Source organism: Neopsephotus bourkii, unplaced genomic scaffold (assembly GCF_033783945.1).
Source record: "Neopsephotus bourkii isolate Nb327-2 ecotype Australia unplaced genomic scaffold, CSIRO-AGI_Nbou_v1 NB_369, whole genome shotgun sequence".
NCBI classification, from domain to species: Eukaryota; Metazoa; Chordata; class Aves; order Psittaciformes; family Psittacidae; genus Neopsephotus; species Neopsephotus bourkii.
The window spans coordinates 447,199-467,288 of record NW_026900875.1 but is presented as its reverse complement, the minus strand read 5'-3'; the positions used below and the strand labels follow the sequence as shown (position 1 = coordinate 467,288).

Sequence of the window (20,090 nt, the reverse complement as noted above, 5' to 3'; positions counted from 1 at the left end):
AGAGGATAATTAGCTCCTATTTCTGTGGCATTCGAATTGCAGCCATGCTGGCTTTCTAAGCAACAACCCATCAGTCTAGTCTCACCCCAAAACACAGGAAACAGGGGCACTCTTGCAGCCCCTCTTCTGGTCACAGCTTTCATGGAGCTATAATTGCCAGGCTGGGCCATCACCCTCTTCTGCTACACCCACTGGCCATTTCCCAAGGTGGCCAGAGACTTGGAAAGCTCAGTCCACCCCAGAAGCAGGTATGGCCCTGCTTTCAGCTTTTCCTTGGATCCAGCATAAGGCAGCATTGCTGACTCTCCACCAAGGCAGTGAGAACAAAGGGAACTAAGTGACACCAAACAGCTCCTTGTCCCAGTTTAAAAGAAGCTTGTACCCCTCTCCCCAGCAAATAGGGCTGCATGAAAGTCACTGGTGACCAGGGAATATGAAGAACTGACAAACACAAAGCAAGAATCTCATCTTTTAAGCAAGATATTACATCTATAACTTGTCTGCCCATATAATTTCACAAATACAGCAAAGTTTGCCGACTACCAGCACAAGGGGTGCTTTGCTGCTTCATGTAGGTGGGCAGCTCAGGGGAAGATGCTATATGAAGCTGGCAGAAGCAGGCCTGGTGCCTTCCCATAGCCTAGAGAAATACCATTCTACTGACTTTTAGACAGAGCCAAAAACAAAGAGAGACTGAAAGAAACAAAGAGACCCAATAATTTATTGGCAGAGCTGAAAGGGGGCATTTGAAAACCACAGGGCTGACTCTCAACTGGGAAGCTCCTCCCAGCTGCAGAGAGATTTGTAATACTGGTATCCCTCAGCAGAAGGCTCTGACGCTGTGGCAGAATCCCAGAGATCCTGCATGCCATGTAGAGAAAGAGGGGAAAGTGCTGCAAGATGCGGCCCCGAGGGCACGCTGCTGTTTGAAAGGTTGGCCTCCCGCCCCACTGCTAAAAAAAGTTTGTGTATGACAAAATCGGCCTCTATTGTCACTGCTGCTGGAGGGCTTCAGATGGATCCTTCCTCCAAGGAGGAGTGCACGAGAGTGGCCCATGAGTCCCTTCAGAGGTCGGAGGGCACTGGTGGAGACCTCTCAGTGCTTTCAACACGGAGAGAGGAGCCGAGTGCCAACTCTTGTTCTCACAATGTGATTTTTGTGTTTCGAAAGCTTGAGTTATCCCTGGAAAACAGAGCGAAGATAGAGGTTAAAGGTGTGCATTCCTTCAGGTCACAGCACCCCTCCCATTCCACCCACCATGACTACCAAGGTTGCCATCCCAGCGTGTGGCTCAGAATCAGTGCACTTTAAACCTACTAAGCAGATCTGCTTTCTAACTAGAGACTTTTCACGTAAATCAACCTGCTGTTCCAGAGCACTCAGAATACAGGGAGATCCTGATTCATCCCTGTTCATTGGGAAAGAAAAAAAAAAAGAAAAAAGAAAAAAAGTATCATCTCCTGTGACCAAAGCAGATGATAGACTCTGGAAACCTCTCTGACAGATTCTGGTGTTTAAACAGCAAGATCTCTTGCTTCCCAAACATTTGTCCTCAGGGATTCTGCTTGAAGCACAAATATGCCATCAGTCCAACCTCCTCCTGCCTCTGTCCCTCATATTTAGGCTCCTTTTGTCATGCTGTCAACAAGTTTAGCTTTCTGGTCTCTACCTTATAAGAATATTTAATCTTAGAAGGACATTTCTTTCATATTTAAATAGAAGAGTTTCTTCAGCAGCTTTTACTCACATGAGTACAGCCATGTGAGTCACAAAGGCTACTGACAAGGAAGGGATTGCTGGTCCACAACCTTCATTTGTATAGCCTTGCAGCAGACGGCAGCAATTGAAGATGGGGCAGGTTACAGAAGTCTGTGTTAATGCTTACTGCTAGCGTTTGAGCAGCAGCAACAGGCAACGCATATTTACACATTAATGGAAAGGTGGTGTGGGTTTTAAACTCAAATGGAAATAAATGAGATAATTATTTTGCAAGGATAGGTTTGGCAGTGTTCCTGTAACAGGGACAGGCACTAAGTTATGCAAACCAAATACCTAGGGATGCCTCAGCACATACCACACCAAATTGGCAGAGCTGTGTTGAAGAGCAAAGACAGTGGCTTCAGAAGCGAGGTGCTCTGCAGGACTGTAAAATCCTGCTTAAACCCTTGAGTTAGCATGGGTTTAAGTTAACTCAAGCTTAAACTAAACTCAAGCTTAAAGCTACTGTGCTGCTAAGAGCTGCACAGTAGCTTTAACATCACAGCACAGTACATGCTGGAACACCTCCAGCAGGCAGGCTGGAGGAACAGAAGGAAGTAAAAAAACCACTCTTTAGAGAGTTAAACAAGTTACTCTGCTATGAAATGATAGCAAAAACCATGCTGGAGGCCATCTGCATAAGACTGGGGTTTACCTTTGCACTTGCCAGCAAAATAGGCTGTGCTGCCATTTGGGAACATGATTCAGGATTCATTAACTGGATTCTGGTTAATTTGCAACAATGGTTTGGCTTTCTATACCTTACTGTACTTTCATCCATGCCACCTATCTCAGGAGGATGGCCCACCTCAGTCAGCTCTTTCTTGGACAGGTTTCCATACTCCTTTTGCCTTTATTGGGGCGCCACAGGCCCTCTGCTCATCTCTACTCTCCCAGCTCAGCACAAGTAACCAAATGCAGTTGACAGCTAAATCAACTCTCTCACTGTTTTCTGATACACTTGGCACAGTTACTGCCTTCTGAAACCGGCACTTCACGAAGTGAGCTGGTTTCTTCTTCTGGAAGGTCACCTGAATGTCATCTAACAATAACAACACTACTAGATGCCTGTGCAACATTTTGTAACCATTTGTCCTCACAAAAAGCCAAATGTGTGAAGAATGACAGATATTTTCACACAATTCCAAACTATGGTAACATTGCTTAACCAAAGCTGTGGAGGAAGTTTTGGGATCCACAGTGGCCCCTCAGAGCTTAGCTATGTTGGAGCAGCTACCTACCACCATGGGTGGGAACTGGGCAATGTAACGCTTCCTTCCAGCGGGTTCTTCTGCTCTGGCACTCAGCAGTGCAGCAATCCCACTTGGCTACAACCAAACAGAACTCACATTGCCAGGCCTCCTGCTAGCTGTTTTTAAAAAGAGAGCCTGCAATCACGGAAGTGGGCACTGGAGGGGAAAAACAATGTGAGCTGCGAGGCTTTCAATACCCCTGAGCTCCCCTTGGCTATTTTCTCTGCCCATGGTTGGGTGTCACTACCAGAAGTAGCGGGTGGTTTCATCTCATTAGCCACAGCATTATTTCTTCTAAATACAGTAGCTACTGTGTGTCCTTCCTGAACAAGCTTTTATTGACAGACTAATTTATTCTGCTCCAACCCACTGTCAAGAGCAAAGGCACGTATAGCAAGCTCCAGGCACCTCGCTCTGTGTCTATCACATGGATGTGCTTAGCATTCATTTACCACTCCATATCTGCTTACAGTTAACCCTAGGCAACAGACCCAAGCTGAAGACATACCTCTCAGCCTCCTGGGATGAGCTCTGGGATACAAGTGCTTTGCACAGAGGAAGGGCACTTAGGCACAATAGCACACAGCACCAAAACAGCAGAAAATGCTGCATGAATGGAGACCATAGTGAATGTTGGTATTTGGTAAAAAAAAAATAAAAAAATTAAAAGAACAATAAATCATTTTTACCTTTGAGAAAGAGCCAATATCAGAATGGGCCCACCATCAGGCCCAAAGGCAAGAGAACATACCAGCCCATGGGAAGAGGGTGGGAAGCTGAGAGGTATGCCACAAAGTCACATAGGAAGAAAGATGAGGCCCTACCCTGGGTGTGACAGAGGGAGGGGGAGCGTTGGATCAGCGGCCACTGCTGTTCACCAGGCCATGAAACTCCTCCCAGGCCCTGGCAAGCCAGAGGGAAAAACAAAAAACAAAAAAAAAAAAAAAAGAAGAAACAAAAAAACCAGCACTTCAGATCAAAGGCTTCTTAACTTTTAACAAGAGCAGAAACATTCAATGGCGTTTGAAAGGCACTTGCCTTCAGAGAGCAAGGCAATATTCTCTGATAGCCCTGGTGGATAGAAGCATCCTTAAAACCCAGCCAAACATCTGACAGCGCAAGGCAGCCTTAACGTTCTGCACAGACACGAAGCGTTCCCACTGGCTGCTGGTGATGTAGCCACATTAATACCCAGAGACAGGTATGACCTTCCCAGTCACAAATGGAATATCCATTTCCTATTGCTAATAACATAGCTGATTTTATGTCTTTCTGCAGGATTATCACATTCCTTGGCTGGTTAAACTCAGCCAATTATTGGCCTTGTGCTCCACCAGATACCTGTGTATTCAGTAATCCCCCCAAAAGGGGCTTCTTCTAATGCCACACAGCTTAGTTATTACAAAATTCTTCGATCAGGCAGCAGAATCCAATTCTCATTACAGAGTCTCATTTCCTATTGTAAATCTGCACTGTTAATGACGACCCAGTAAAAACATTACAGCTATTTGAAATGAAAACGTTTTCAGATAAGTTAGAGGGACAGGCCTAACGCTGCATTCCCTGGTGGAGAATGTTAGTGACGGGTGAAGCTAGCAGACTGAAAAATTGCTGTCTGTTTTACAGAGGCAGCATACTGAAAGCCCTCTCAGGGAAAAGATGCCAAGGTTAATGTGAGCATGACTATTATCTTCTGGGATCAGAAACATCAAAGAACCTCACAGTTCTCCATGCCCAGCAAAACAGTGCTGGTGTCTACAAACACAAGCCATTTACTGAACCCAGAGAGTCCCATGGAACTGGAGGGACCTTAAAGGGAACCCAGGACAGTCAAACCCAGATCACCCCTGCAGATTTTGTTGCTGGCACCTAGCAGCTCCCTCACATCTTGTTCTTACATTGCCTCATCAGGCCACTGCAACACAACAGGAAAGTCCAGAAACGGAAATCCTGTATTACTCAGCATCTGTGCCAAAACCAGATCACCAGCCTGGCTCTTGCTTGAGCCTCGGAGTCAAGCTCCCAATCAGCATTTGCAAAAACCTCTCAGGTGTCATATGCTCTTTCCCAGCAGAGTCATAGCTCAAATAAGCACAGAGTATACTGGCACAGTGCCTGTCACTGCACTCCGGAAGTCTGTACACCACGTACAGGCCGTCTTATTGGGAAACCAACAAAGAGGCCACAAGCAAGAAGCTTGACACTCAGGTATAGAGCTTGGAATTTGTGACATTGCCTTCCCACACTACAGGACAGCAGATCCCTCTTTTGAAAGCACTGAAGGTGAAATCCTAAAATCACTGATTTCAGCATCACCAGTACAAGCCTGGTGAGGGGCAAAACACTCCAGTTCTTCTTCCCAGTTTAAAACTGATTTGACAGAACTTCCAAGAAGCAACTAAATCTTCACAGCCCCCAAGGTACAGCCTCCTGCGGGCTACCAAGAGGATCAGCTTGTCTAAAAGAAACCCTAGCTATGACTGGCTAGGTTTTCTCCTCAATCCCCTCCATCCATGGTAGCTTAAAATCCTCCTCATCTTGACTAGGATGGACAAGTAACAGTCATAGGAGTCCCAAAGCTACATGGTATCTCTAGCTGACCCTCGGTCATGACCCCTTGAAACCAAAGGGAACAGGATGGAGAACGACAGCAAAGGGTGCTGCAGATACAATAGCAAAGCACACAGGACATAATGCTGTGGCGCATTAGTACACCAGGACAGACCTGCAGCTCAGCTTGATGTACAGCAGTTTGCTGCTTGGAGGAGAGAAACCCCACAAGCAAGGCAACAGCACAGAAGGCCCTACATGGGAACTCTTCCCAGCAGGTCTCCCCGGACACAGCACCCTTCAGGGCCGCAAAATCTTCCAGAGACAGGAAAACTATCCATTTCACCCAGTCAGCACATGGTACCAGACACTGCGGGTACAGCTGCCTCCCTCCAAAAGAAGGCTGGGGAGAGAGAAGCTCTCTATCTAAAGCCCTCTTAAGCTGCTGAATACAGTTTGGAAAGCTATGCAAATCTCCACCCTTGTCAGAAAGTCTCTGCCTTCACGCCTCCCCTCCAACCTCCCACACCATATTACCACACTTCTATCACCCATAAGCACATCTTTTCTCTTTCCCGTTCAACAGTCTCCCCCAAACTTGTAACTTCTGTTCTCTGCAGAAAGGACACAAGGGCAGATTATTTGTCAACGCAATCAATAATTTATTACCCCTTTCAAACCAAGGAGTTCCCTGTTCCAACATCCAATAACATCATGCACATAGTCCTTCAGCTGCCAAGTCCTTCTCAGAGACAGAGAGAAAAAGCTCTTCCAGCCAAGAATTTTTAAGCCAAGACCCTCATACATATTATAGTCCTAATTACTCCAACTATCTGCTGACTTGACTGAAAAAATCTACCAGGATGTGTCTGCCCTAATGTACCTAAACTATGCTATCAGAGCAAACTGCTCCCCATTTCGAACTGAACAAGGCTGCCAGTTAAATTTGTCTGGCAGCATTTTATGACCTGTGATGTGCCAAAGGCACAGTGCCAAACAGTCTAAGAGGTTATTTTTATGTATAGACATTTTTAGTACCTTATTGCTATACTGTCTGTGCAGAGATCAGATAGTCAGTGAATTGATCCCCAACACTTAGGTTATTCCCAGATAACAGATGGGAAATGGAAACATTAGTAGGCTAAATAAAGCCAGTTAGAGCTGTCCTTCCACACTCATTCCTACCCCACAACTGCTCAAACTTCCCGCCTTACCTACCCCTGCCCAGGGTCAGGACCCAGACAGTGCTCCCTTTAATCCCATCAAGTAAACTGGGATTAAAAAAAAAAAAAAAAAGGCAAAAAGGAGCCAGTATCAGAGACCCCAGCGAAAAGAGGAAGAGCAACCACATCCACTTCAAGGGACTTTCCAAATCATCACTGTGCAAGCAGCACTTGCTGTTTTTTCCAACCGCATTCAATCTTTAAATCCTAGCAGTTCCCCTTCAGTGCTTCCCTGTGCAGTCCTGCCTTCTTACCATTGCCTTACCCAGCTACAAAAGAAGACAGAGAGCTCACAGTGCATGGTACCCTCACAACAGTCACCAAGGTCTGTCCCTTCTGCCTGCCTGCATGCCATCTCCCAGGACACTGAACACTCACTACGCTCTGCAGGTATGGTGTCCAGAGGAGCACAGCCTCTTCCTGGGTGCTCCTCATGTTCTACCAGAGTGTTTGGGATTCATTCAGAGACACTTTGTGACAGGACTGAAAACTAATAGCGTGAAAAAAATGTAGGATATTCTTCTATCCCGAAATAATTATTTCACATATCTGGCAGTATCTGGGGAAAAGGCAAATAAGGAAGCCATCATGACTTTGAAATGAACACATCTGAACTGAAAAGAAATATGAAATAAATACGTTACAGTCATTTCCTTTGGTAAGGGATGGGCTACCAAGATAAGAAAACGTTTTACAAAGTCATGGACACTTCTGAATAAAGCATACACCTATGGTGACAGAGCACAATCAATGAATCCATGATTTCAAAGCCCAGTGCTCTTAGACTTGCAGCACCTGGAAATATTACTGGAACTGGAGAATGGAGTGATAAATGAATTAAGCTGGTGTTGCAGAGACTCAGGAGAAGAGGACAGCTATCAGATCTGGAACCTCACCACTTTCCTTTAGCTCTTAGACTTGAAGACCGAAGGTGAAATGATGCAGCTCTCTAAAGATGTCAGCACCCAAGGCAATCTGCCTTTCACTGACAGGCATCAATGTGTATGGGTCTCATTTCCAAATTGCCTAACTTTGGATCAGGTTAACCCTCCCCATGCCATCTGAGATACAGTCAAAACCAAAAATGATAGCTAAGACAGCAGCACTTAGTTCTCCTCAGGTTCTGGAAATTAGCAAGCAAATGGGAAGCAGGGCTATAAAAACAGAACAATTACAGAATTAGCTGAACTCTGATGTAAAGGAACAGAGACTTCTCATAAGCACCCCACCACCAGCTCACTGTCTCACAAATACTTACCATCTTCCCCACCACCCACCACTTCCATGGGGATTTCTCTTTCTCAGTCCCCACTTTTTTGACATTTCTCACTTTTTTGTTGTGAGAACCTTGCCCCGCAGACTTCTTAAAGCACATGCCCTTATGCCCTCCATTGGGTATCTCCTTGCTTCATAGCTAAAATACAGCCTGAGGCCATTTCCTCCAACTGCCTGCTGTGAAATGAACCCAGTGCCAGCCCTATTAAGATCAACTGTTCTTACCATTTATTTGAGCCATCCCATTAGTTATCAGTGGTGACTTTACAAGGAAAGGATAGTTTTATACCCTGCTCAGCTCTGACTGCAGCAAGCTCTTACAAATAACTGAAGCTTTGTTTTCAGAAAAAGCAGCCTTGCTTTAGAGCTGACAGGACAATCCATTAAGTCACACAGCATCCAAAATATTTCCGGACCAGCCCTCACAGTGGCAGCCTGCTGGATGGCCCCAAGTCTGCTCTCTCCTGGCCTCTGAAACAATGTTGAATTTGCCTGGGATTCCTGCATGGTGCTACAGGCGAGAGCTCTAAACACAGAGCAAAGGTGTACTGTATGCAAGACAGGCGAGTACTTTGTGCTGCAACACTCAAAAAAAATAAAAATAATAAAAAAAAAATAATCAAACTTTACAGTGATCGCTTCCCCCCAACCCCTCTCCCAATTGCACATTCACTTGCTAAAGATACCTGAATATTTTTAGTTGCTTCACTGAAACATGACCAGGCTGTGGCCACCAATATTCTGCTAAAAGCACAGTGCATCCTAAGGCAGCAAAAGTAAGAAGTCTTTTTGTTTTGAGGGGTTTTTTTTCCTTATTTCCAAGCCACAGGGAGTGCCACTGTCCATAACCTACTGTCACTGCTGGACCACGTCACATCCAAGGTTAACAACGCTGACAAACAGAACCTATTAAGTGGTCCGCTACATCCAAGTGCGCCTCTCTCAGTTCATCTCCGAGGGAACAAAGAGAAGCAATTTCTCTCCAACTACTGAAACAAGGTAGCCCACAAAATGTCACATATGTTCTTTTCAGGTGCTCAGCACCATGAAGTCTAAAGTACTATAAATCCCCTGGAACTAAAGACAGTCCAAGAGATTGTTCTAGCTCTTCTTGCAAGATTGGAAATTAATACACACTAGGCTGACCCTTCCACTCACTGGGATTTAGCAGCTTGTCAGTATCACAAGCAAGAAAAAGGACAAACGCTGGAAAATTGCAATGAAAGATCTGCTTATCTAGCTAAATGCACAAGCCCCACCACTGAGAGCAGAAAGGACAGAATGCAGAACAGCTCCATGGAATAGCTGTGAAGCAACAGATACTTTTCAAATGCAGCTTGGCAGCACCACCGCTTTCTGAAACAAAGGGGCTGCAGCCTCACTGGCAACACATGAAAAATGGTGTCTAAAAATGATTTAATATGAAATGCATCATCACAAAAGGAATATATAAAACCTGAAACACAGGGCTCAGGTTCCACAGTGAGGGACATGCTAGCAATTTCAACAGAAGTGTTCATTTACAGTGTGTCAAAAGCTAATCCAGGTCAATTCACTACCTAGAAGTCAAGGTTTTGAGAAACGCCTGTTCTTTTCTTGCTAAGCATGCTCCCTTCCCTGAAGCACAATCAATGCCAATCAAACCTTGCACATGAGCAGAGCTCTAGTGGAGAGATGCAGCCCATACAAATGAAAAATGCCATGAGCCCCCCTAGAAAGGCAGCTCTGACAAAGCCTACAGCCCAGCTCTTCCATTAGAGCCTTTCATAAAACACAGTCAGAGTGTGAACACGGAGTGCTGGCTGGAAAGCCCTCCCAGGTCATAAATCACATGGTACATGCACAGCATAAGTGGAGTTTATTCATGATGGACAGTATTTCAACAGGGCTTGATAGATGGTTGAGGAAAAGGAGCCAGACTTTATGGAGGATAGAACTAGTTACACAAGAGATTCTTCATTAGTGAGAGAACCTTAACGATATGAAGCATAGCCAAGCAGAGTTAGACTGATAGCTGGGGCTGTCCTGCTCTTCTCTGTCAACAAAGCAGGCACTGTCACCTCTCTGCAGCTGCTGCCACTTGCTGCCTGCTGGCACAAGGCAAGAAAGGCACAAGCAGTCGGTCCAAGCAGCAACTCCACTGACAAGCAGTTCTGGTCTGAATTTACACCAGTGCCATTAGAAAGAGATGGAGGACTGCACTGCAATCAGACTGCTGCAGCTCAAGCGAGGCAATGGGAAAAAAAAAAAAAGGGCTCTTGTGATCCCCTACATGGCAGAAGGTTAACTGTTTAGATCTAGTTCACTAGGGCACCACCAAAGCCACTTCTGACTATGCCTCCTACCCACAGAAAATAAGCAGGAGACAAGCCAGTCTGCCTCTATTTAAGAATTGCTCCCAGCTGTAGTCTGAGCTACTAAACTTGATTCCTCAAACACCTGTTATTCTTGGACAAGCTCATTTTGCACCATACATCAGCAGCACAGAATGAAACTTTTGACCATGATATCAGATGCATCATCACTCAAGGACTGACAGCTGTCAGAGCAAGAACAGTTACAAACATCACTATAACAGCATTCTCTGTGCTAGGAGGTGCTGGTGGCTATAGCTTGTAAGGGAAAGGGCACATCATTTTCATTCTAAACTTGTTATATAAACCACCACCACAGCTTAGGACAGTTGGCTCAGTGCACAGCTTTCACTACAGAGACTGAGAGAATTCAAGACACCTCCCTCCTCCCACCACAAAGCCACATCACCACAGTCTGCAGTCTGCTACTGCTGAACAGGAGTAAAATAGTCGTGTGTCCACATGAGCACTTCGCTATCTCGTAACACGGACAGAGAGTCGATAGTGCCCTCTCCTGGCAAACAGTGCACGAAAAATGTTACCGGCAAAAATCGTAAAAAGAATCACCTCGTTCTCCACACACACAGGAAGGAGGAAGGGCCACATGAAACACTGGGTGCCTACAGTCAGTTAACAAGACTTCTGCATCTTGTGACCCACACTCAAAACTGGGTACAACTGGAAGCTAGCTGTCTGCTAAATTCAGGACTGACCTCAAAACTGGTTGACAGCACACTGATGACAGAATCATTATGTGGAGAGGACAAACTAGCACAATAGAAGTCATGAAAGGTACTTGCACCGTGATTGAGCTAGATTGGCAAGCTCACTGCTCCATCAGTGCCTTAAATTTTTTTCACCTCTTTTTCTGGGTACACCTTTTAAAGTGTTAATTTAACCCAATATACTTTAACAGGAATTTACTAATCAGTGTATTAATTTATAATACATCTAAGAAAAACAAAAGGAAAAATACATTATTCACCGCTAACTAATACCTATATAAGCAATCTTTTGTCACTCTGTGGAATATAAAAGTCACCCTGAATGGCCTGGTATGGTAAGCTATAATAGGTTTATTTAAAAATACAGCTGTCCTCTCTGTGCACCGTGATCTTCTAGTCTTGTTAAAGAGCCTCTGTCACCAGGGCCTGGAAGACTTAATATATGACATTTATTATGATTAGAAATCATTTGTACAGCACTGTAAATTCACATAGCACTTTCCCAAGACCATTTATAAGTCTAATGGCACTATAAATCCCAGTTAGCTTCCGCACTTTATTCCCCAGAATCTCTATTTATTCAAATTATCTTGTTCTCCCCCCACTGCAATCTTGTCTCTAAATACATTGAGTCACAGTCCCACACTGGGCTGCCCATCTCTCGGTGACAGGCTGGGTGGATTGCTAAAAGTGCCCTGGACTATATACTTCAAAATAACGTTTTACAGTTAGAACCAAACATCCCTAACAGCAGCACGATAATGACACAGATATTTGGCTTTCAGAGACCAGTGGCAATAAATGCTGCTGTATGTATTACTGCTCACAGTGAACAGCCCTAATGCACACAAGCACTTCTTTCAATTCCTGTGATCTGCATTAAATTGCTCAAGCACGCATGCAACCAGCAGCGGGCCCTCCCCCCACCACCACACGTACTTGATGCTATCGGTGTGTGTTTTATATTCCATGATGGTGTTGGGAGGTAGGTTGAGCACTCTTCGCAATGTGTCGCGTATCCGGGCTGTCGTGGCTTGGTCGCTGGCTGTCTTGTTCCATATTGAGATAATATCCTCCTACAGAATAGCACATGAGGGGTAAGAAGATGGTATATTTTGTAGCTCTGCCAAATGGAAGTACATGCCACTTCTCGGAAGTGCTTACCTGGAATCGGACAGAGACGACTGCCCCACAGATTTCTTCCCCCACCATAAACTGTTCTCCCAGCATTGCCAGAATGAGATTCTCCCAGCATCGTGATGCTAAGCCCTTTCGCAAGCGGATAATCCATTTACCACCATTTTTGTTGGCATCATCCTAGGAAGAGTGGCAAAAAAACCAATTTGTTTTCTTCTAGCTATTTTTCTGCTTCCTGGAAGACAGCAGAGCCACAAACAGGAGCAGATATTGATTGGGTGGGGCAAGGGACAGAGTGGAGGTATTTTCAAGCAAAAGCATTTCACTTCTCCACCATAGAAACAGAGGTATACCATTTACTTTGAATATGAAGTATTTGGAACAATGACTCTGTATTCCAGACAAAGCTCCATGCACTGAAGACTTGAGCTCTAGTGTTTTGATCCCACTAGCAAACACTAACAGCAGCCTACCAATCTGCATAGAGAATCAGAGGCAAGTACCCTAAAACTATTCCTAAACGCAAGACTGACTCTCCCTTTGACAAGTTCCCTGTATATGTAGTTCTGCTTGTAAACCAGGAAAAACCCCTAATCACAGAGCATGGAAGGAAGGGAGTTTGTGAAGTGATAGGTAAAAGCAAGCAAAAAGTTGATAAACCCTTTCCTTCCACATTTGCAGAGCAGGCTCATAAGTTGTGCTAAGCCAGAAAGGATCAGGCCACTCTCTAGGAATCACTGATACTATCACACATCATACAGCTGAATGTTTGTTGCAGACTGTGGTGACCCAGGGAAATAACCACAGTGAGGAGAAAATATGCCAAGCACCAAGACCATCGCCTCAATATTGTGATTCCATATGTTGCACCTGAAAAATTGCTGAAAACTGCTACAGACTCCCCTGCTTCACAGAACGCACACCTACGTCAAACAGCAGCTCCTCCTCTGTGCACAATGCTGTGACTTTCTCTTGTACAACACTGTAGCTGGACAATCTTACAAGGCAAGAGGGGATCAAATTCCAACCAAAGCCAGACAGAGGTAGAAACAAGTCAAAGAGGTGGCAGTTAGGAAGGGAAAGGGAAGACAGGTCTAGGACAGAAATAGAGAAGAACGAAGGATAACTCAGAGGAGACTGCAGAACAGAGGACATCTCTGGCCAAATCACCAGTCAGCCCCTCTGTCAAGCTGGGACACACCTTGAAGATGCTAGGTAAGGCAGCTCAACCCTTCTTAAGGAAACAAACTTTTATTTTAGCCTTACAGCTTTTCTAGGGCTGAGATAAAACTAAACATTTCTGTGCTCTCAGAGGCAGCAAGTGCTAACAAAGCAATCCTGGGCAAACATGGAAGTGCCAGCCAAACAGCAGCATCCACCAGACCCCTATTTTTCAGGCATGTGCTAAAGCCTGTATTGAAAGTGGAAGGCATCAGCTTGGGATAAGCCTCAAAGCATGTCAGCAGCCATATGCACAGTGAAGAATCCAAATCAACACAAGTTCTAGGAATGTGATATATTCCCATGAGATGCAAACTATTTCCTGATTCAGTACCCTTGTTTTCCAAGTTGTGAACATCACACTCCAAGAATTAAGCTGTCTAGGCTACAGCCTTTAAGCAGGGAGCTGGGTTTAACTCCTCAAACTTTCCACAGTGACTAAGGGGAGTCAGAATAGAAATGGTATTGCTCAAAATATTTCAAAGGTGGTTTAAGCAGGTTCAAGGCTAGAAAGAGAACAGGGATCAGAGGCAGATGCTGTAGGGTGTGTTTTATGGTTATTGTTAGTTTTTGTTCAGGTTAAACAAGCTTTGGTTCAGTCAAGCATTTGATTTCCCTTTACCATAATAATAATAATCTGCAGCCTAGTAAATCACCGGGGAACATTATGCTTAGTGCTTCTGACTTCACCCAGAAACAGCACAGATGGATCTAGAAAAAAGATCAGAGCTACATACAAGCATGTACGTGCCTATAAGAATGACAGTAAGTAAGTAAAGATTAGTCTGGAAGAGAAAGTAGCATGGACAAAGCCCTACAAAGCAAGCAGCAAAGAGAAGGCCAGCAGTAAGATCCCAGAGCCTTTTCTATAAATACAAAAAGAGAGCGGGGCCAGAAGCAGAATCTCTCCACCTCAGTCTTAAAATTTTGTCTCCAGATAAATGCTTTACAGAAATTCTGGAATCATTAACTTGTGGACTCTCCGGCTGACACATTACCAGAGCAGCTCATGAGGAGTCCAAAGAGGGTTAAACGTTTTATATAAATTGTATTTGCAGTAACTGGCTATAAAACACCTTGCTTAGAATAATTGCCAACTAGGGTCACATATAAATTTCTCAGGACCAAGCAGCATAATTAGGTACTTCAGAGCAATACATAAAATCCTCATATTGTGGATGGTACTGGTCACTGCTGGAAGCAAGCCAGGAGCTGAAAAAGTGATTTGTTTGGCAAAGACTTTTTCTTTTCTTTTTCCTTTTTTTTTTTTTTTTAAACAGGTTTGCATAGGGATGAACAGAAGCAAACTAGGTGCCCTGGGAAAAAAACAAAGGGCAAATTAAGGGCTAAATCATCTTTCTGTCTGCAGCTCTATGCACAAAGGTAGGCTTTTAACCACATCTACCTCTTCCTTCCTTGCCTGAAAAAAAAGGAGAATCAATTTCTTATAAACTTTGCTGAATTCCACTTGCAGAGGTCCAGCCCTTCTAGAGGAAAGCCCCACACTGCTGTCATCAGTCAAAGTTATAACAAAGGGCTGTCAGGATGCACAGAGCTTAGCTGGGGTCCCCTCTTTCTTTGGCTCCAGGTAACAGGGCCCAGACAGCCTCTGGACCTACAGGCAAAGGCAGTTCTGCAACCTGTGGGGCAGTGCAGCTAGGAACCCTCTGCACCTTCCCTCTCTGTCAGCAGAGCAGTCACAGGACTGCTAGTTACATGGGAGAGTACTGTTGACAAGTTTACAGGAAACCCAGAAGAAAGGACTGAACTCAAGAGAAGCCTGGAGTGCAACTTAATGACAAGAGTCGCTTCACTATAGAAGACTCCCTCCAGAATGCTCTGGGAAAATATCAAGGCAGAAATGAAAGCTCCAACTCACCTCCCACATAGGTTTGATCCCTTCTTTGAAAAGATGGAAGTCACTATGGCCTGTCAGGTCCCCAGGACGTACCATGTGACTGTAAAACCTCCAGAACTGCTCCACCTGCAATGACATGAACCATATGTGAGGCTGCTCAAACTATTCACAGTCAAGATTCCTACAGAAACAGGATTCCCTTTCTTCACCAGCCAGCCACAGCCACCCTCCACTCTTCTACTTTCTTGTCACAAGGGTGTTGATTGGGATACCCAGAAAGCAGTAGTAGGATCAGCGGCTGAGTGCATGTTTCTGACTGTTACCAGATGACCACTTGAAATATTCAACATGTGTCTCCAAAGTCACCTGATGTTTGAAGAAATCTGTGCCAAGATAACTGCTGCTCTAGAGAACAGTTGCAAACAGATCTCACAAATCCTACTGCTCAAACTTCCAATCAGTAGATCAGCTATCTTTCTACACTACACACATTAGCCCTGCATTAACCACTGCTCTCTGCAACTGTGGAGACTTCAGGAGCATTCACAAATGAGACATTTTTTGTATTTAATTTTACTCTATCCAGGTTTTAAGATATTCTGGTGCTGGTTTAAGATCTTAAGAAACCATTTAAACCTTTGGTTGAAACATTCCTTTTGCAATCTGCCACAGTTGGATCACTTCACTTTGACCCATTTCCATTCTGACACTCCTGTGTCTACTACAGACAATTTGGCTGGAAGGCAAGGGAATTACCTTTTCTAATTCTCAAAAATAACATATTTACCCTTTAAGATTCTCTGAATAAGAAAGGATTTTAGAGAGGCTGGATCTTTAAAACAAAACAAGGCACTGGAAGACATTATACTAATTTCTGTATTTTAAGAGGATTCCACTCTGCAAGTCAATAGTTATTAAGCAGACCAGCAGTGAAGTTGGAGGGGCCAGACACCATCCCAAGTACTTTATCAGAGACCTTAATGACCTGGTCAGCACGTGGAATTCTGCTCCAATCTCTGACCTCTGCCACCCAAGGAGGAATTTGCTTTTGTAGCCAATAAAATTATGAACCAAGACTGAGGTGGGGTCAGAAACAATCTATTTTTATCAGGCACACCCAAATACAGTGTGGAAATTATCTTTTTACATCGAGTGAATATGCCCTCTAGTGGTTAGCACTTAAAAGCTTTCAGAGCTTTCTACTGAAAAGTAAAGAATAAATCTGAACCCAGATTTAGGCTCAAGACAATTATTTCAAAAGCTTGCTCTTCCTCCTCCTTAAAGAGAATTTGGAACCAAACACACTATCAGATCTGAATCTCTCTCCATCCTAACTGAAATCTAGCAGTTCCAACTTTCAACAACATGACAAGTTCTTCAGAGCAAGAGGCAGACAACAGAACGTGTTAATTTTCTTCCTCTGAGGAGCTAAAAATCAATGTTAAGTCTACACTGGTTTAACAGACTGAAAATTTACACTCAATTTATTTCAGGAATAAACAATGACAAAGAATCAAAGGGGAAAAGGAAAGCTGCTTGCCTTTTAATAAACTTCACGGTAACACCAAACTGCATCTCAGTCATCACTTCTAGACAGAAAACAGGTCACCAGCTGCCTGTATACACACTTCACCAGATGCTTTTTCCAAACACACTGGTGCAAATACGGGCAGGGGAGAAGTGTGTGTGGGGAACTGTACAGTCTTTGTTTCACACCTATACTGCATCTAGAAAAGATGTTCCTTCCCTCTCTTGCTTACCTGTCAAGTTCCAGTCCAGTTAGCAGTTTTAAACTACATGGGAGTTCTTTTAATTTTCTATTATTATTTCAGCTGCCACCAAAACTGCAGGCACAGATGGCTAGCACAGGGCAGAGGAGAACTGCTTAAGACATGTCATCTGCTGAAGGTAATTCAAGACTGCATACGTAAGTCATGGCATATCATTCACTCTCCTCTTGTTGCTCCTGACAAAACAGAGAGCACAGCCTGCATGCACATACTCCTAGCACACAGGGAGCGAGCAAGCCAGCCACAATGACCACATCATGCCCAAGTGCACAGGGACAACAGGGATGTACTCACGGAGGCAAAGGTGCCAATCTGTTTGATGTTCTGTTCATAACTCTGTGAGCTGGTGGGTCTCCCGGGTGTTCGTCTGGAGTACCAGAAGGTATAATTATACTGCAAGGGGTGCTCAGCTGGGCCTGGGACAACAGCCTGCAGAAAACAAAAGCTTGCTTTATCCTTATGACCCACTCTAAAAGCAGAAGAGGAAAAAGTAATTTGCAGCATCAGAAGCCCACGTGTTCCTGCTTCACAGGCTATAAAACAAGCAACTAACCCTCCTTTTTTCAGAATATCTGATAATTGTCTGAAATGGACGATTAGGCTAAAAGCAGCTGACTATTCCAAAGAATATTAGAAATCTGCAGCACAGACAAGGCTAAGGAAATAATAACTTGCGTTCAGAAAAAGGCCGTCAAAAAAGCAACTCCCATAACTATTAGAGACAGTATTACTAAATTTTCCTTTAGTCCTTAACTGTGCCTGTCTCAAAGGGAAAAAAACAAACTAAAAGGGCAACGCAAGAGTTTCAACTATTTCAAATTAAGAAAAAAAAATTAAAATCCCCAAACACTCTTTCTCTGGGAAGAACAGAACCCATTTATATCAAACCATGATTCAAAAGCAATTATAACTCTTCAGTGACACCAACTCCCTCAAGCAACCAACACCCTAACACTGGGAGGATCAGTCTCAGAACTTGTTATGTCAGCTTTGGCGGAACCCATCACTAGCAGTGGGTAGTGATCATTTTTCAATTTCTAAAACACCCATTTCTGATTACAAACACTCCCAATGAGCACAAAAGACTTTAATGGGAACTCACTGACCAGGAGTCAAAACTGACATTAAAATAAAAATGAACCAAAAAGCCCTTCTCTTCTATCACTTGATGTTGCATCAAGAGTTACTAGGGCTTAAATCTCTACTCTCCTCTTGTCTGTGGCAAGTTGGTAAGGACTGCATTACTCCAGACAGAATAGTTTTCCTAAGAACAAGATTAAAACAGTAAATGAAAAAGGATGGATATATACTTCTTAACTAGGCTACACTGCACATACAGAGACTCACCTTAAGAGTTATAGTTACTACAACAGTGGCACAAACACAACCTGGTAAAACAACTGCAAGCCACTACTCCCCTGCCAACCAGCCCTTCCTCTACAACCTCTTCCAAAAATTAATTTTTTTCTTTTTTAAATAAAGCTTTATTTCTCATTTTTATTCAAAAGCCAGGCAGAGTACTAGCTGAGTGTGTGAAGGGAGCATTCACCCCTCATTCATCCACCTCCAAAACCTACAGCAAATTATCCAAATGCTAACATAGCCTGTCTTCATTGTAACAGTAACAGAGCAATAAGCTACCAGAGCCCACCAAGACATACTTTCCTTATCCCCGAACTAAGGACTGACTCTGTAGCACACCAACATCATGCCTTAGCAATGGAATGCAGATGCCAGCACTGTACCTTCCTCTTGGTGGTACTCTGTGGTTTCTCTCGATCGTTCTTTTCCTTCTCACTGTCTTTCTGTGTGTTGTTCTCCTCATTCTGGTCATGGTCTCCACTATCATCATCTTTCAAACTGATAAAGAAACAGAACAAAGAGAGTGAGTCTTATGTTGCACAGCTGAGGAGGTTTATACCAAGCCCCAGCAGTCTCTGCTTCTTAGCTCCTCTGTAGTATAAGGGCTACCAGAGTTTGGAAATCTACACTTGACAACCCACAGAGTAAAATCTACTACTACTTTGCATACCCAGAGTCCATCACAGGCATCTCAGACACATACTTTAAAGCACAAGCAAGCAACAACATGCCTTTTTAGAACAAACTCAAGCAGTCCGAACTAGGCATTCATCTGCCATAGACACCCCCAGCTACTTGTCTGGATCCCTAGCTATTCAGGAAGTAAACAGGTAAGACCTGTCACTGTAACTTTTCTGACTCTCTCCTGCCCACCTCCCCTCGCCCCTAAGCACGCAGAGCCAGCCCCTCAAGCAAGCAGACACCTGAACCCCATAGGTCCCTCTGCCCACCCCATTCCTTGCGAAGGGCCGGAAAAGAAGAGGGAAAAACGGGGCCAAAAGGCGGCCCGCCCCACGGCCGTGCGCGCTGAGGGATGCTCCGCCACGAGCAGAGGCTGGCGCCGCCGGACCCCTGCCCCCACCCCTCGGAGCCAGGCAGCGCCTCCTGAGCAGCGCCGGGCCGGGCCGGGCTGGGCTCGGGGGGAGGAACGGAGCTGCGCGCGCGGCCCCGTGACTCATCGCATCCGGCTCAGCCAGCGCCGAGCCGGCGGGGAGGGGAGCGGCCGGTAGGACGCCGGGCCTCGCCGCCCTCCGCAGCGGTGAGGGGGGGACTGGGGACTGTCACACGCCAACTCACGCGTCGAATTTGTTGTTCATCCTCGCTCGCTGCCGCCACCTCCGTCCACCTCAGCGACTTCCGCCCCGCCGAGTCCGATCTCCAAAGCCTTCCGCCGCTTCCGCCAGCGGTGCCCCGCGCTTCCCCACGGCTCCATAAGTAAGGCGGACGACGGAAAGGGAACAAGAACGTTCCCGGTTGCCATTTGACTGCGGACTCTGTCGGGATCCCCACTGAGGGAAAGCCGCCATCTTGAGTGTGGTGGGCGGGCAGAGCCACCATGTTGGGTGTGGCGTGAGGCGAGGTGT

General features: G+C 45.0%; 1 protein-coding gene across 4 annotated transcripts; it reads right to left on the bottom strand.

The window, feature by feature from the left end:
• Positions 1-694: 694 nt before the first annotated feature.
• On the bottom strand, positions 695-20,045 carry EIF4E2 (eukaryotic translation initiation factor 4E family member 2). 4 transcript variants are annotated; one of them, XM_061348730.1, is made up of 8 exons: positions 19,804-20,033; positions 18,891-19,005; positions 17,440-17,574; positions 15,377-15,481; positions 12,304-12,456; positions 12,079-12,215; positions 3,837-3,915; positions 695-1,183 (listed from the first exon to the last, which is right to left on the bottom strand). In XM_061348730.1, the coding sequence occupies exons 1-7, from the start codon at positions 19,821-19,823 to the stop codon at positions 3,870-3,872; spliced, it is 711 nt and encodes a 236-aa protein (XP_061204714.1). In that variant the 5' UTR covers positions 19,824-20,033; the 3' UTR covers positions 695-1,183; positions 3,837-3,869. The 4 variants fall into 4 exon arrangements, with proteins under 4 accessions (XP_061204714.1, XP_061204716.1, XP_061204718.1 ...); XM_061348732.1 differs by lacking the exon at positions 19,804-20,033 and adding an exon at positions 19,458-19,640; XM_061348734.1 differs by lacking the exon at positions 17,440-17,574 and having other exon boundaries at positions 19,804-20,045.
• Between the last annotated feature and the right edge of the window lie 45 nt (positions 20,046-20,090).

Coding starts and splice junctions, on each gene's coding strand:
- EIF4E2 (XM_061348730.1), bottom strand. CDS start 19,823: ATGAACAACAAATTCGACGC. Junction 15,482..17,439: donor AGATTGGCACCTTTGCCTCC/GTGAGTACATCC, acceptor ATGTCATTGCAG/GTGGAGCAGTTCTGGAGGTT. Junction 12,457..15,376: donor GGATCAAACCTATGTGGGAG/GTGAGTTGGAGC, acceptor CACTCTTCCTAG/GATGATGCCAACAAAAATGG.